Genomic DNA, 15,875 nt, shown 5'->3' with positions numbered 1-15,875 from the left:
GTTTCCTGCCTCATAGTGCTGCAGGAGCACGCCGCTTCATTTACCTCTCACCTCGCAGGTTTTCAGACAGGTGCTGCTGTCAGTCAGAGCTGCAGCAGAACCGACATTTAAAAATGAAATCATGTGTTTAGCTGCCAGCATTTATGATGTAAACGAGTGCAGCCATTTTTAAACGTCAGGTTGACCAGTTACGAGCATCAGCAGTTCTATGCCGTCTCTGTGGACAGCGGCGGTTAGCTGTGAATGCATCCAGTGTGACAACTGTGTGCGTATACGACTCGAGCTGACAGCAGAGGAAGCTGTTCTGCTGCAGGAGGGTTTCTGCAAAGACCTGACGTGAATACCTGAAACTGCGGAGGGTTAGTAGCCCGCACTGTTTCCTGATGTTGACAGCTTTGGTCTTAGATGACATAAAATGTTTATTTTTTCCTTGGTACACTAATGTGTCATCTTCACCTTCTGTCTGTGTGCAGTTTCCAAGCGAGGACCCCGTCTGTGCGAATGCTCATCGTACAGTACGGCTATAAAAACACTGCTCGTGTAATGTGAAATATATGACTGTGCCATCCTTTAATCAGCACTAAGAAACCGCGGCCAGCAGCTCCATCAGATGTTCAGCAGGTTTCTGGCTCACCTTCCAGGTAACGACCTCGACGCACTGAGTGGTTCGCTGCTCGCTGTCAAAGCTTCACACTGACGGACGCTCGGGGTGCTCAGCGACGGCGCATTTTGCTTTTAAAATCAGAGATGAATATTTGATGGGGGTACAAATGGCTGCATCGGTGCCAAACTGCTGCACAGTGAGAGAAAACCAGCAGCGCATCAGAGGACACCAGCTCAGATTGAATCAGATCCCCCAGGAAGGTCTCCACAAAGGTTTGAACTCCTTCAAACACGACGACAAGAACACTTTCTCCAACAACAAACCCCTGAAAGACTCTGTGTCGTTTTTATTTTATCATATAAAGAGAAGGGAACTAACCGCCTTTGTTTTGGGCGATGCATCCCTTTAAACGTGCCTGCTCACTTCAATTAAAGCTTCTCTACTTAATTAAATTGTCTTTGGCTCACGGGGGATGGATACAGTCCCAGCGCTCTGCAGGCCAGCCTGCGTCCACATTCACAACATCAGCCTGTTCCTGCTCAGCTCTCCACACTTCCTCTGCATCCGACGCTCGTTGGCTGCAAACACGCTGAAGGAAATAATAAGTAGAGACGACAACGCGCAGAAACAGTGAAGTGAAACCACAGACTGCTGACAGATGATAATCAGTTACTGCCCCTCCCAATGTGAACCTGGAGTGCCGCTCTCGTCGTCAGCTGATTTTACAGTAAGACCAGCTGAAACCTTACTGACAGTCACAACCGTCAAAGGGTTTTTCTCAGCGACACACGGCTGCTGCTTCTCCTTTATACTGAACTCATCTTTAAATGAAAGCAGGCGTCCAGAGAGCAGCAACAAACAGATATAAAAGTTTTGCATAAACAGTGTGTAAGTGGCATCGTTATAGTTTGTACTTAATTTAATAAGCCAGCCTTGATGCAGATGCTACATCTCTGAATGATCAGCAGTTTTACACTTTTGTTGGTGAGTTCGCAGCTTCACGTTATTTCTGTGGGCTGTGCAGCTTCAGCGCTGATCATCTGAGATCTGATGCTGCGTGGTTTTTAAAACTGCTGTTAGTACGAGGGAATCAGGCCTGTGAGTGGAAGACTACACATTTCCACATACAATGAAACATACACTCCTCAATGTATCTGATTGGCTCTGCTTGCAAAGGTCACGGGTGTGTCGTGGCACATTCATCACACCAACACGATGCAGGAGCCGCAGGTTATCCTCCTTATAGACACGAGGGTAAAACAATCAGAGGCCAGTCGCTCTTTTTCACTCCGGTTCTGTTTCCACGGGCAGTGAGTCTCAGCAGAAACACAAGAGATCAGACTGTAACTGCAGCACCTCTGCAGCTCAGAGGAGTCAGAGGACAAAGCGTCTGCAGCGGCCGCAGGCTCCGAGGCGTCAGCCTGAAGACTCCCGGCGAGGCCAGGCTTTTCATTAGCACGGAGCCAAGTGTGGGAGGCCGGCGTGGAGTGCTCCCGGCCCACTCTGCGGTAGTGTGGGCCACAAACTGCACCGGCAGAAAAAACATTACGCAACCGCCGCGCCATTGTGTACGGCGGAAGGGTAACCACGGCAACAGGGCCGAGAGACTGAGGAACCGGCGCTGGTTGGAGGAAGGAAGAGTGCGGTATAATCCTGGGTGGGTGTAAACAGCGCGTGTGCGAGTGTTTGTGTTCAGATAAGCATTTTATCAGCAGTGTTTCTGACACCGGTGAAAGTTATTAAACGTCATTAACGCCCTGAGAGCGTCACTGCAGCATCGCTCCCCTCGGCTTTAAAGGCTCCACAGACATTAAAAACCAGTTTCAACGATCTTATAATAAGACTGTAAGAAGGAGCGCTGATACTGTGGACATGACCCAACCTTACCGTGGTTATCTCCCCGCGTGGTTAGTCTGTTATGCAAAGGTGCCCGCTGAGTCTCAGCGACGCATCCAGAAGCTGTTCAGCTGTATCAGCGATGAAACGATCGGCCTGATGTTTGACATCATGTTTCCAACAAACAGACTTCACCTGAGCAACACACCTGGATGTAACATGACCCACTTTAGCATTTCTAAAATAAGATGTTATTTGTCTGCAGTCAGTATGAAAGCTCTTATTCTGAAAGTGCACCCGCTCGTGGCTGCAGCAGAGGAGACGCAGCTGATTGCAATACTTCATCATTTATATGTCACAACACACTCGGGGACTTAAATATTTGCAGGAGAGCACAAAACGGTATTGTGTAGCAGGTGTCGCACACCTGTATGTGTGTGTGTACGGGCCACGCCACCTCTCCATCAGCACACACACAAACGCGTTTTCAAACTCAGTGAGGACATCTCATTGACATAAGGCTTTCCCTGGGCCCTTACCATCAAAAATCACATTCTGAGCCTCTTAAAGGCCTTTAAACTTCCAATTTTGTACTTCACAAAGATATGAACACACACACACAGAGAAGATCAATGCGGGCTTTTAAAGTGACTACATTGGCCTGGTGGTGAGCACTTTTGCCTAACAGATAAAAGATCGGTGGTTCGAGACCAGAAGCAGACTCAAATCCCTGTGAGGCCTGCATGAAGGGCAGCGTTCACACTGCTAACTTTCTGCTCAACAGCCTGTTTCCTCCACTCAGCTGTTTCCCAGCCTGGCAGCCAGGTGTGACTCAGGGGGAGGAGTCTCATTCAGACACAACTGCAGGTTCAAGGAACTAATAATGTCTCCTCTGATGGAGAGATAACTGACAGAAAGCTAAATGAGAGGCAGGCAGTGTTTGCCCTCGTCTGCAGCCAGAGTGAAAGGACATTCAAGTGTGGCAGGAATGTCAGTCACCTCCCCCAGGCCCAAGCTTTCCACGGCACAAACAATGGAGACATTGTGCTTAAAGGTAAAGAGGAGAGGTGAAAGGTTTCCTTTGCCATCTTCACACTTGTTACGACCAACAGCCTCCAGGACCTTCAAAGATTTCAGACGCTGCAGAGACACAATAACAGACTCCTGCTCTGATCCAGCTGTAACTCTGAGAGGACTGAATGCCAGCAAGCAGAGATAATCATCCTGGAAGAATCCTCGCAGCCACACTGATGTGTACAAACACCCAGAGATAAGTAGAAAAACAATGAAAAAAACCAGGTGAAACAGTGGAGAGAGCTGATGAACTGTGAAGTTCTCAAAACAATAAATCATCATGAATCAATCATGAAGGTTTCTTTCCCCCAAAGCACCGACGTTGATGGTCAAACAGGCGCACACATCTCAAACTGATCACCAGCATCAGTCTGTTATTAACCTCTGTCTCTCTTCCACAGCATGTCCGTATCCTGTCTTCCTTCTCTCACCCCAGCCAATCACAGCAGATGGCCCCGCCCCTCCCTAAGCCTGGTTCTTCCTGTTAAAAAGGGAGTTTTTCCTTCCCACTGTCACCAAAGTGCTGCTCATGTTTTTCTCTGTACTTATTATTGTAGGGTCGACCTTACAATATAAAGCACCTTGAGGCCGTTGTGATTTGGTGCTGTGTAAATAAATTGAATTCATAACTAATCAAACATGTTTAATGTTTACAGAAATATGAACGTTTAAGCCCATATTGTACAATCGACACGTGACTTCATCTGCAGGCTGTAAACACCGACGAGTCGCTGGAACAGACCCGTCCGCCCGGCTCGATCGTCACGTCTGATGGTCTGACAATCACGACGAGTCTGTGGGGCTGCTGGTGCGTTTATAGGCTGAGTATGAGCGAAAGCTTCTGGTACTAAGAATCAAAAATGCTCATTTATTCAGCGTGTTAGAGATGTGTGTTTACAGGGTGGCTGTAGCTCAGGTGGTAGAGCAGGTCATCTACTGATCGGAAGGTCGGTGGTTCGATTCCTGGCTTCCCCTAGTCTGCATGCCAAATATCCTTGGGCAAGATACTAACCCGAAATTGCTCAACGATGCATTCATCGGAGTATGAATGTGTGTGAATGTCAGTTAGAAAGTACCTAGGAAAAATGTGCTTGTGCGAATGGGTGTGAATGGGTGAATGCACAAGTTGTGTAAAGCGCTTTGAGTGCTCAGAAGAGTGGAAAAGCGCTATATAAGAACCAGTCCATTACCATTTACAGAGGCGATGAGTTACCTGTCTGCTGTGGGTACTAATGCCTGCATTTGTTAAAGAAAAACACGACAAACTTTATTTAGCACTGTATGTAAATTAAGGGAAGTGCTGGACTCCTGCACAGTCCACCGAGGAGACGGCAGCAGGGGGAGGGCCTTCTCTCTGCCTGCTTTTTCAAACAGGGCCCCGCATGTCTGACGAAACTGACATTCAGCAAGTTTCGAGCCGGTTAACTCCGCCGTGACTCAGGGGAAATCAGCAGGCGCAGACTGGTTTTGTAGGTTGAGCAGAGACGCTCTGAGCTGATGTGACCTCACCTCTGACTTTGTCAGCATTAATTAAAAGTTCATTTTGAAAGCTCCAGCTCGTTTCCCTCCTTATCTCACGAGTCCAACTAAAAACACGCAGCTGAAAACGTCTGTCAGGAGGATCTGTGAAGGTCAGAAGAATTCCTGTTAATGTGAGGAACAAGAATGCAACTCGGACCAAATAACTGACAGAGAGCGAGGCTGCATGTTCTCTGATCAACACTGAGGTTTGACATGTAGTCATGTGACATCACATCAGCGCCGCAGCCCAAACGAGGCTTTACCTAAAACACTGTTTACAATAGTTATACTTTAAGCCCTCAGAATATTTTTCCAACAGTGAAACTTAATCCGCTCAAGGATTAATGAGATTTTACTCGTAGTGTTTCAAACGATCCTTCATGTAAGCCCACACAGGACGCAGAGACGAGTTGGACGTGTAGTTGTGTCCAAATGAGCATCTTTCTCGGCTCACAGGTTCAGCTGTCCGTGAATGTTTCTTTGCATCAACCCAACGTTGGTGTGATTGTTTGTTTGTGCCCACTCGGGTTTGTCTGCTCTCTGCACACTGACCAGATACTGAAAGCAGCATCTGCAGACCTCCGTGGTCTGGTGCTGCTTTCATCGCAGCCTTTGATTGGCCCTCACTGTCACGAGTGGGCGAGCATGTGTGAAAAGAAGACAGATATTCCAAGGAACGAGACGAGGAGTTACGCAGCGATATCAGTTCAAGTGAACGTGAAACAAAAGCTTCCAAGTGCACGTTTTCATTAGTTTGGAGTCGTTTATGTGCCGAGAGAAGAAGGCTGCGTGGCGTTCGTCTAAGTGCAGTCGTCACATTCGTTCACAGCAGGAGGAAAACCCTGAGTGAGAGTTTAAGCTTGGAACGTTGCAGAAGACGAGAGACAGAAACGGGAGAAGTTGTCTTCCTCCACCGTTTACCACCCCTCGGTTTCCACGCTCCACCGCCTGCACGTCTCTCCTAATTGACCGCAAAGGGTTGTAGCTCGTCCCACGTGCGCTCCAACACACACTCAGCTTCACGCACAGCGCCGCTCCCTGCCATTCACCTGCTACCACAGCAGGCAGGAATCCAATCATCCCGCCCTGACTGCAGAGATTAATTGAAAATAATTGAGGCTAATCCAAGTGAGTCCGATTTCAATGTGAGTCTAAGTGCAGCAATAACAGACTAAAGTCAGCCTCAGAGTCCTGATCAACTCTTCTCACAGCTGACTCGTCTTGTTTACGTTTTTCCCACCTCGTCTGTCTTTAATGATAATCTCGAGGCCGCAGGAACATTAGATGCTCCTCTGACTCACGTACTACTTATTACTCCTGCTAATGTTGGCAGGCTGAAGCTCAGGGTGTGCGTGCACTCAATGACTGAATGTAAATACATACAGCGAAGCAGCAGATACACAAACAAGAGTCGGGATGTTTTCCTCTGATCAGGATTTATGACCAGCATCTACATGACTCCCAGTTTGGCCCTTTGACCTGGTTATTGAGGCTTGGTTTCCAGTTACCACCAATCTTCTGATAAGCTGGAACATTTGGACTGAAACGTGGTTATTTTGCCTCCTCACATTGCAGGATCAGAGGGGGCTGACTGCTCGGCCTCTGCTGCAGCGTAAAGCTTCCTCAACAGATCGACTAACAGCTCGTCCAACCTGCCCGACGCCGAGCACCGAGCACGGGGATAAAAGCAACGCACACGGTCCTGAAATGGTTTTAAAAGAGTCCTTTTAAATCACTCTAAAGATTTGTTTTATTACACAATAAACTAATATAACAACAAATTTTAAAACTGCATTAATTCTATTAATATTTCTATATTTTATTTACTCATTTAATGATCCAGGGATACGTCAATAATAAAAGACGCCTGATCAGAAATAACCCTGAAATCTGGGAGGATTAATGGCTGTATCCCACAGCAGCCTCTCTCAGTGCTCTGTGACACGTACTAATATCACGATCAGAGAAACGTGCAGTTGGACAGATGATGCTAAATGTGGGCAACGAAGAAACGCTGAAAGGATTTCTCACTCAGACTGAGGCTGAACTCTGTCAGCATGAGATCGGCTGCAAATCACTTCTTACACAGAGCCTCTGAATATTCAGCGAGGACTAAGAGAACACGTTCGTCGTGTTGTTATCCTGATAGCTCGTCTGTTTGCAGTTTGGACAAACTGCAAACAGAGCAGCTCAGTGCGGCTCGAAAAACTTTTCCATCTGGCTTCACTGAGCGCGTGCATCTTTATGACGGCAGAATCAACGACGTGGAGGATGCTGAGTCCTCTGACTTTGGTGTGGCGGTCAGATACATAGATGTGACAGCGAGATGCATCCAGGCAGCGACCACAGTTCAGAGAGACGACACAGACACGCAGCTTCCTGCGAGGCTTCCAAAATGCAAATGATGAGATCGCACAGCAATAAAAACACAAAGTGCAGACGTTACAACAGCATCAGTGCTGCCTCTCTCTGCCTTCATGCAGCGGCTGGCTGTGATGGAGCTTTGACGGACGGTGCTCTCGTCTTTGTTCACACCCACAGTCACTGATGGATTTAATGCAGAGCAGGCGTCAGCAGACGAGCGGCCCTGTGCTCATTTTCAAAAGTCCTCCACTTTAAGGTTTTTATAAACCTATTGTGTTGGACAGTCACACCAAAGTATGCAACGACCACACTGGAGCTAATGTAGTGCTGCAGCACAGTAGTCCTGATAGGACCGCACTGCCGCTCCCTGGGATCCAGGGGGAGGACGGGGGGGGAGGGTGGCTGAGTGACAGGCTTCATCAAGGCCACTCCTGCTTCCCAGACTGCCCCTCCACCCAACAGAATAACCAAGGGTGGTGGTGGGGGGTAAATGTAGGTCAGTAGCTGGTTGGGGCTGATTCCTGCTGCTGACTGTCTGGAGCAGATTTACTGTCGGTGTCCTCCATAAACAATAAATGAAGAAAATATTTGTTCAGGGACTCCGGGACACAGGATCCTGGGTGGATTCTTCAAATAATCCTGTTTTGTGTTCACAGCGATTCGTCTTTGGGGAGTTTTTCCTGATGAAGCCCAAACGCAGCCTCAGCTTAAAGCTTCTACCTTCATTTGCATTGCAGAATCTTTTTAGAGCTACAGCCTCCCCTCCTCCTCTACACACACACACACACATGCACACACGCATGCACACACGCACGCACGCACACACACACACACACACACACACACACACACACACACACACACAATAGGAGGGCTAACTGGTAGAGAGCCACACAGCGGTCAGCAGAGCCCTGCAAAAATATGCAAAGTGTAAAACTGCCACGTGGACCCGATGAAAAGCACACAGCAAATGGATTCCACAGTGGGAGTGGGCTCGTGTCATTTTTCTCTCTCAATCAGGAAAGAAAGGCTGAGTCAGCGTATCTCTGAACACGTGACAGCCCTGAATCTCCCACTGCAAAAGAAATAAATGAATCCAAAAAATAAGGAAAGCAGAACTGGACTCACATGACCGGAGTGCAAGCTGCGCCCGTTTCTTCATGCAGGCCTGCTGCATGCAGCATGACCGCATGCTCTGCTCAGACCTACAGAGGTTTACTGTTATTCTAGAGCAGTACTGGCATCCACTCAGAGATCAGATATCAGCCGGCCAGCACTGACGGTGATTTCCCATCTGTCTCTGGAGTCATGCATCATCTCCAGCTTTCTCCCTGCGTAGGTCAGAGCTGCATTTCCTTCAGCTGCCTCTCCAGCGGGTCTCACCCTGCAGTCGGAGCCTTCTAGTTTGGAGATTTCTAACAACCACCTGCAGCAGGTGGATAACTGGTTCAAGTCCTGCTGCACTGGGCTCACTGAGGACCAGCCCAAGGAGGTGCAGCTGAAGTCCATCGACGAGGCGAGGAACTCCCTGCATGGACAGCTGATTGTATTATGTGTCATAAAGCACCTGCTAACTGAGGCCTCTGCAGAGGAGCACCACACAAACACCGTTGCTTAATCATTTAATTAAGAAAACACACATGCCGGCTGTCACGCACGACCCATAATGCACTGCAGAGGCACTGATAATGGAAGCAATTACAGCTTTTTCTATTTCTGCTGATCTAACTGGAGGAACTAAAAGGTTTGATGGGGTAAAAAAAGCCCTGCAGCGACAGAAGCTCTGAGCCTGAATGCTTGTGTCTGTGCAGTCTAACATCCACACACACACACACACACACACACACACACACCACCATTAAAGCACTGCAGCGGTGCTTCACCCGACACTTGAGCATCACACTGAGGAGGCGTCAAACAACAGACCCTTTGAGATGCTGGCAAACTACGACATCTTCAACAATCTGAGGCGTGAAGTGAGACTTTTCTGTGAAGCAGTTACAGAGACCAGCTGAGCACAGATGTGGTCAACATCTGTCAGGAGGCCTTTAAACTAAACTCCATGCTGCACGTTTGTTTTTGGGGAAAACTCAAAGGGATGAATTTGATGCACTTGTGCAAACACATCACACTTTTTAAAGCGCAGCTCTGGAAGCAACAACTTGTTGCTTTGCCCGGATCTTCAACGGCTGACCTGCAGTTTCACAATCGTTTCTCTGACTGACACTTTATTAGGCGCGTCTAATATTTCCAGTTTTCCAGGTTTTGTTCTGGAAGGCTCCAAAAACTGGGCGAGCAATGGCCCACCGATCACAGAGGTGATACAAATCAAGATGAGGCAGCGATTCTGAGCAGAGCTTCAGCAATAATGCAACATTCATAGACAGCATTATATAAGATCGCGCTGCTAACATGTATGCTTTGGCTTCGTTCCTGCGTGCTCGCTGCGCGTAGATGCTCATGCATGATGCTCGGCTTCACCGGGCATCAGGTCCTCCATGCATAAGCAGGCAGTGTCGGTGTCAGTGACAGGATAGACTCACCGCTTGGGCGAATTCCCATTTTCCCATTTTGCCAAACTGAATGGGCCTTAATCCAAGTGCAGCCAGCAGCAGGCCTGGAGTACAGTCGGATCAAAAGCCCTCAGTCTGCAGGCATGTTGGGCTTTACAGTGAAAGACTCAGCAGCTTTCATCATTAACAGACTCTGGTTTATCCTAAAGTTCATCCAATACTAACACAAATATATAACGACTGCACTGTCACTGGAGTTTCTGCATTTTCACCCAGAACCTCTGATTTCTTCTGTGCAGCTCGTCTGTTTGTACAGTACAAGTGCTCCAATTCAGACCCAGCACGCTTAGCTGCACAGAAATGTCTCCGTTTGCCTCGTTTCAACACACGTGGGCTGCTAATGCAGAGGTGTCGGGCCCAGTTTGGGAGTGATCAGTGCGCCCGAGTCTTACATAAGACCACCTGTGTGCAGCATCTATGGGAAAGATCTGCTCATTAAAACGTGACGCAGCGGCAAGCAGACGCCTGAGGACGCTGCAGGACGTCACCGGACTCAGATACGTCAGATTCTGAGTGACTGATGAGAGAAGTAACACAAGCCTCACGCATAAGAGACGCAGCAGAAACAAGAACAAGTCTAGTTCCAGCTGCACACATGGTGCTTGCCTCTTTGTGCCCATGCAAAATAAGTTTCCCACAGACACACTCATTTCTGAGTCCTTGCTGCTGGAGCGCTCTCCAGCAAACAGCATGCATAAATGACAGGACTGACGACACGAGCAAATATTTTCTATCCCAACACTGCAGGTGTTGGAATATTTAGGATGATTCAATAATGATGACGGATGACGTGATATCAGCTCCCTGTTCTCCCCATCCTTCCTCAACAGAGAGCGGATCCCAGCGTTGGAGCAACAGCCAATCGAGACGATCACGCTGGCGTAGCCGTCTACTTTACCTCAGCCAGAAACTCAATCCCATCACACACAGCTCCCCGATCGTCTCTGTTGCTACAGCAGCTGCAGCCGCGCAGGCTTTCCTCAGAGAGGAAGGTGAACACGACACACAATCAGCAACGCCACAAAGGCCGAGGAGCAGAAAACAGCTGGCTGATTATTACCAACGTTTCATAACCACAAACTCAGAGACCCACTTCCACAGCTGTGACTCTCACATCTGGGAGCTGGAACGCATCATTTCTGCCTTTATTATTACGTAATGACATTTTTTACCGAATCAGCAATAAAGTCACAGTGAAAACAGGAAAATCTGCTTTCACTTAAACTAACTTATGATTAAAAAACAACATTTGTGAAGCTGTTCGATTAACCAAAACCTGGATTTGGTTCAAATGAAGGCTTAAGAACATCCAGATCAACTCTGTGCTGCTGCTGCACGTCCTCGTTCTTCTCCAACAGCCCAAACAAACTCACTCCCTGACTGGTTTTGTCAGCTCAGCTCGAGCAAAGATGACGGCACGAGAGATTTTCGATGAGGAAGGTAAAGCCAGGTCAGCAGTTTGCTCCAGTCAACAAACACGTTATGTTTGGAATCATCTGCCACATTCGAGCCGCCCTGCAAACCAAACTCAGGTCCAGCTCTGTCACAGTGCTTCATACACAGCCGGCTTCTTCACCCTGATCATCAGCATCCACCTCTGACCAATCACACGGAGTGACAGCCAGGATGGACACCTTCTCCCTGCAAAGATCTACATCAGCCTCCTGCAAGAAAGCCCAGGAAGACACAGCAACTCTTCATCACTGATGTCACCAGAGATGGGCAGTAACGCGTTACTTGTAACGCGTTACTGTAATCTGATTACTTTTTTCAAGTAACGAGTAAAGTAAGGGATTACTATTGCAAAATCGGTAATTAGATTACCGTTACTTTCCCGTAGGAACGCTGCGTTACTGCGTTACTAAAACCGTGATTTTTTTTGCGAGAATGTCTCATGACAGTGATGTAAGCAAGTGCGACGTTGGTGACAGCAGCTGTGTGCAGATCAACAATGGATAATATATCGAGTGCGGGAGAGAGTATGAGCGTGCAGCGTTTAAAGTGTGGAAGTACTGACCTTACTTTGAGTTTGATTCCATAAAAAGTGACAAAAACATTAGTGTCCATCGTGCGTGGGAAGAAAACTTCTTTTTACAGCGAAAAAAACCCCTAAACTTCCGAGCAAGCACCGAGTAGCTACGACGTGATGGGAAACTCACAGAGACACTCGCGCGGATTCTTCAACTGACCGCAGCACACCTGCACTAGGGTAACCCTCCGCCTACCCTGCTCCTGCTTTACAGGTGAAAATAGAGCAAAAGGACCGCTGAGTCTTTGACTTTATTTATTTTCTGCTGTGTTTTACTTGCATCTGTTTGAAAGACTGAGTGTAAACACAAAAAATATTTTATTTTATGTGCTGGAATGTGTAGAAAATAGGTTTAAATGTTAAACTAATTTATTCAAGTCAGAGAATGTTGCATATAATTAAATGTTTTGCTTGATGCATAAAGTTAAAAGATTAAAACTGATAAAACAAGTTAAAAAAAGAGACTTTTCCATTTGATTACATTTTGTATGATGGATTATGTAGAAAAAGTAGAATTGGGCTGAAAGATCTATCGTTTTATCACCTCTTCAGGTTGTAAATCGTGTTTTTAAAAAGTAACTAAGTAACTAAGTAACTAAGTAATTAATTACTTTTGAAAATAAGTAATCAGTAAAGTAATGGGATTACTTTTTGGGGGGAGTAATCAGTAATTAGTTACTGATTACTTTTTTCAAGTAACTTGACCAACACTGGATGTCACTGCATTATAGACTGCATTAATCACAGCTTATCACACTCACTCACTCACAGTGGGGGGTTCAGACACGCGTGGACCACAGCTCTGCACATGTGGGCTAAATAAACTTTGAAACATTTATTATCGACATGAAAAACAGGTATTTTCCCAGCATCCCCGCCCCGGGCACAGAAACGGGAAGTTGATGCGCATTAGAAATCAGCTCGGTGTGGACTCACCTCCCCAGCTCGTCCCCGATGTCATAAAATTCCTCCACATTTTCCGGGTTGAAAACAGTCATGTTGTCCAGGCACTTCTTCCCCCGACCACAGGCGCGTCACACCGGCTCTTCACAGCCACACCATCCCTACCAGCAGCCTCCGGTGTGGGCAGGGTAACGGCCACCGATCCTCCTCATGCTCGGGCTTCCACACGGAGATCAACAGGAGGGCAGAAGAAACGAGAGCATTAGATTATGAAACCGTGCGGCTGCGGGGGAAGGTGGGCGTGCGGTCAACAGAAGGGGCCCAAAGTGACGGAGCGGTGAACCTGCAGCCCCGGCGACGTCACGACCCCCGGAGCTGCCCTGGCCGCTCTGCCCCCGGACTCCCGGCTCAGTTATCTGGCTGCCAGTTTTAAGATAATAATAATAACGCGTGTGTGTGTGTGTCGCCACAGGCCGGAGAGGAATGCAAATAACCCCCGTGTGGACGCTTGGTGTAGCCATGGGAAACACGCTAACCTCCTCCTCCTGCTGCTTTCAGCCCGGTGAGGAAAATGACTGCTGAGCAAAGTCAGAATAACGAGCCGCACAGGTGTCTGACCCGGTTTAACCGTGCGTGCCAAAGTGCCCCCCCCCCCAAAAAAACAACTACTTTAACCACCAGACCCCTCAGCTCCCCCCGCAGTAACTGCACGGCTCGCCCCGGTAACGTTTTATTCCTCCGGAGTCTGAGACATGAACCTTAGCTGGAAAGATTTCTCACCGGGAAACGGGGGGTTTCCAGATTACTCCGTGGAGGTCTTACCGTGTGCCGGTGGGGGTCCCGCTGCCTGACGAAGCCGAGATTTCATGCGGTTAGTGGGAGGCTGTGATCCAGGTTCGGCTCACGGAAGACAAAATGCTGCTTTGAACGGGAGAAATCAACGTTAACAATGTGAGGCAGGCTGGTCCTGGTGCTGCGTTCACGGGCTGGGGTTAAATAGGAGATCGGAGACTTGGAGCGACCGGAGGACACGCTGTGTGTATTTCACGTGTTACCGTTAAACGAACAACGATGACGTCAACAGATCAAAGGATAAATCTAAACAGTGATTTTACTAAACGTCACTATAATCGGCGGGTGTTTGTCATCCGAATTGTTAGTAAAACGAAGCTGAGATGTCCGAGTTTCTACGTGTCGTGAAGGCAGCGTGGGTGTGTGAGCTCCTTCAGTCGCAGGAGGGCAGCAAACCTCCACTTTGAATCACCGAAGCTGAGAATTTGTGCAAAAATACGTTTTTATGTAATTCAGACTTTTTATGTTAATCTGTTTATTTTACTCCCTGTTTTTTTAAATCATTTTTAGAGTAAAAGTAGCAAAATCCAGACTTTTTGTCATTATTGCAATGAATTAACATCTGTCAGCAGTTATTTATTTAGATAAAATAAATATTTAATAACAATTGAGGATTACAAAGCTGTTATTAGACATCTACAAAAATAAAATGTTTACTTATTTTATTGTTTTTCCTCACCTCAAGTCTTTTTACAATTAAAGAGCGAATAGTTATACCTGCATGTGTCTGTAATGCAGCACTGAAAAGGAATCAGTAGTTAAAGCATGCAAACTGTATCAGGCAGAACTACATTTCTCTAAAAAGCACATGACACATGTGTCAGCTGGCTCAACATCATGATATTTGTTGTTATTATGGTAAAATAATATTTTTATAGAGTGGAAACCAAAACATCAGCACTCAGGGAGCATGGACGGCACAAGTTTGTTTCCAGCACCATCGAAAGATTTTAAAAGAGGTCCGTACCTCCAGTCAAGCCGTGGCCTGATGCTGATGAGCTCCTTTTCACTGCGTTCTGATGAATCATCATCACACGAGACATAGAAAACAGTTTTCTGCTGGAAGAATAAAGACTGAGGATTGATAAAGTCTCTGGTGAGTGGATCAAAGTGTCCTCTGGGTGCAGCTGAGGACGTTAACAGAGACGTGACTGCTGACAGAGAAACTCAAATCTTACAAGGTTTGAATGTTTCTAACACTGTCTGATGACTTCAATGTTTTATTAAATTTGAATGATTTTCTATGTGGTGTCAGACATCTGGACAGACGATACACTGCACATACTGCTCCTTGTGCTTTCTAAATAGCTTCTGGGGTTTGTGAATGCAGACTGAAGAAAGAACTGTTGGTTTAACTGCAGCTGCATTTGAAACCAACAATGTATTTATGTTTATAAGAGATAGAAGAATAAACATGACCAGTATCTAAAGTAAAATACAATATGAGATTAAAAAGATGATATTTATCTGTCAGTCTGTGAAGAAAGTTCTAAACACTGTAGCATGAACCTGATTTTGGTGTTTTTCAGTAAAAAACTTCTCTTAAAGATGTGATGTATAAGAATAAATGAATAACTCACTAATTGCTCCTGCACACAGGGTAAAAAGGCAGTTTACAGTCTGGATGATTAACAAGGGAACAAACTTTATACATTAAAGTCTCTGTTGACCTTTCCCTCTCTGGGCGTCTTCATGCCTGATCCATAGTTTACATGTTCAACCAAAGCAGATGTTTACAGCTGATCACAGCTGCAGGTCTTTTCTCAGCAGCTGATCTTCATATATAGATTTAAAAAGCTAATATTTAAAAATATTATTTATTTATTTTTAGTCAAACATCTCAACCAAATAAACTGGGAGATGATTAAAGCAGCAGAGGAACGTTTGGGCTGAAAAGAGGAAAATTAAACGACTCCTGTTGTCACAGTTTGCAGCCAGAGGGACAGATGAAGAGTTTTGAAGAAGATGATGTCGTCGGTGCACCGAATGGTTGGATTGGATTATCAGCCAGTATTAAACAGATTACCGCCCTCAGAGGAAACAAAGTCTGCTAACTTCGTTTATCTTTTGGCTTTTCTTTTGTTTAACCAGCAGCTTTTCCACCTCTGACATTTCCATC

The 15,875-nt window shown here is 46.6% G+C and overlaps 2 protein-coding genes across 2 annotated transcripts in view; one reads left to right on the top strand and one right to left on the bottom strand.

The window, feature by feature from the left end:
- Window positions 1-13,904, bottom strand: part of dapk1 (death-associated protein kinase 1) — a 61,960-nt gene extending 48,056 nt beyond the window's left edge. The window contains exons 1-2 of the mRNA XM_082554993.1: window positions 13,727-13,904; window positions 12,938-13,123 (exon numbers count right to left, since the gene is read on the bottom strand). Of these exons, the coding sequence (XP_082411119.1) occupies window positions 12,938-12,999 (62 nt within the window). The 5' untranslated portion in view covers window positions 13,000-13,123; window positions 13,727-13,904. The remainder of the gene's footprint in view (window positions 1-12,937; window positions 13,124-13,726) is intronic.
- LOC309719139 (GTPase IMAP family member 8-like) overlaps window positions 1-15,875 on the top strand; it is a 286,835-nt gene that overhangs the window by 156,227 nt on the left and 114,733 nt on the right. The window lies entirely within an intron of this gene.

Source organism: Aulonocara stuartgranti (assembly GCF_965226115.1).
Source record: "Aulonocara stuartgranti genome assembly, chromosome: 12".
In the NCBI taxonomy this organism is placed as follows: Eukaryota; Metazoa; Chordata; class Actinopteri; order Cichliformes; family Cichlidae; genus Aulonocara; species Aulonocara stuartgranti.
The sequence above is the reverse complement of the archived record's forward strand: the minus strand, read 5'-3'. Positions and strand labels throughout refer to the sequence as shown.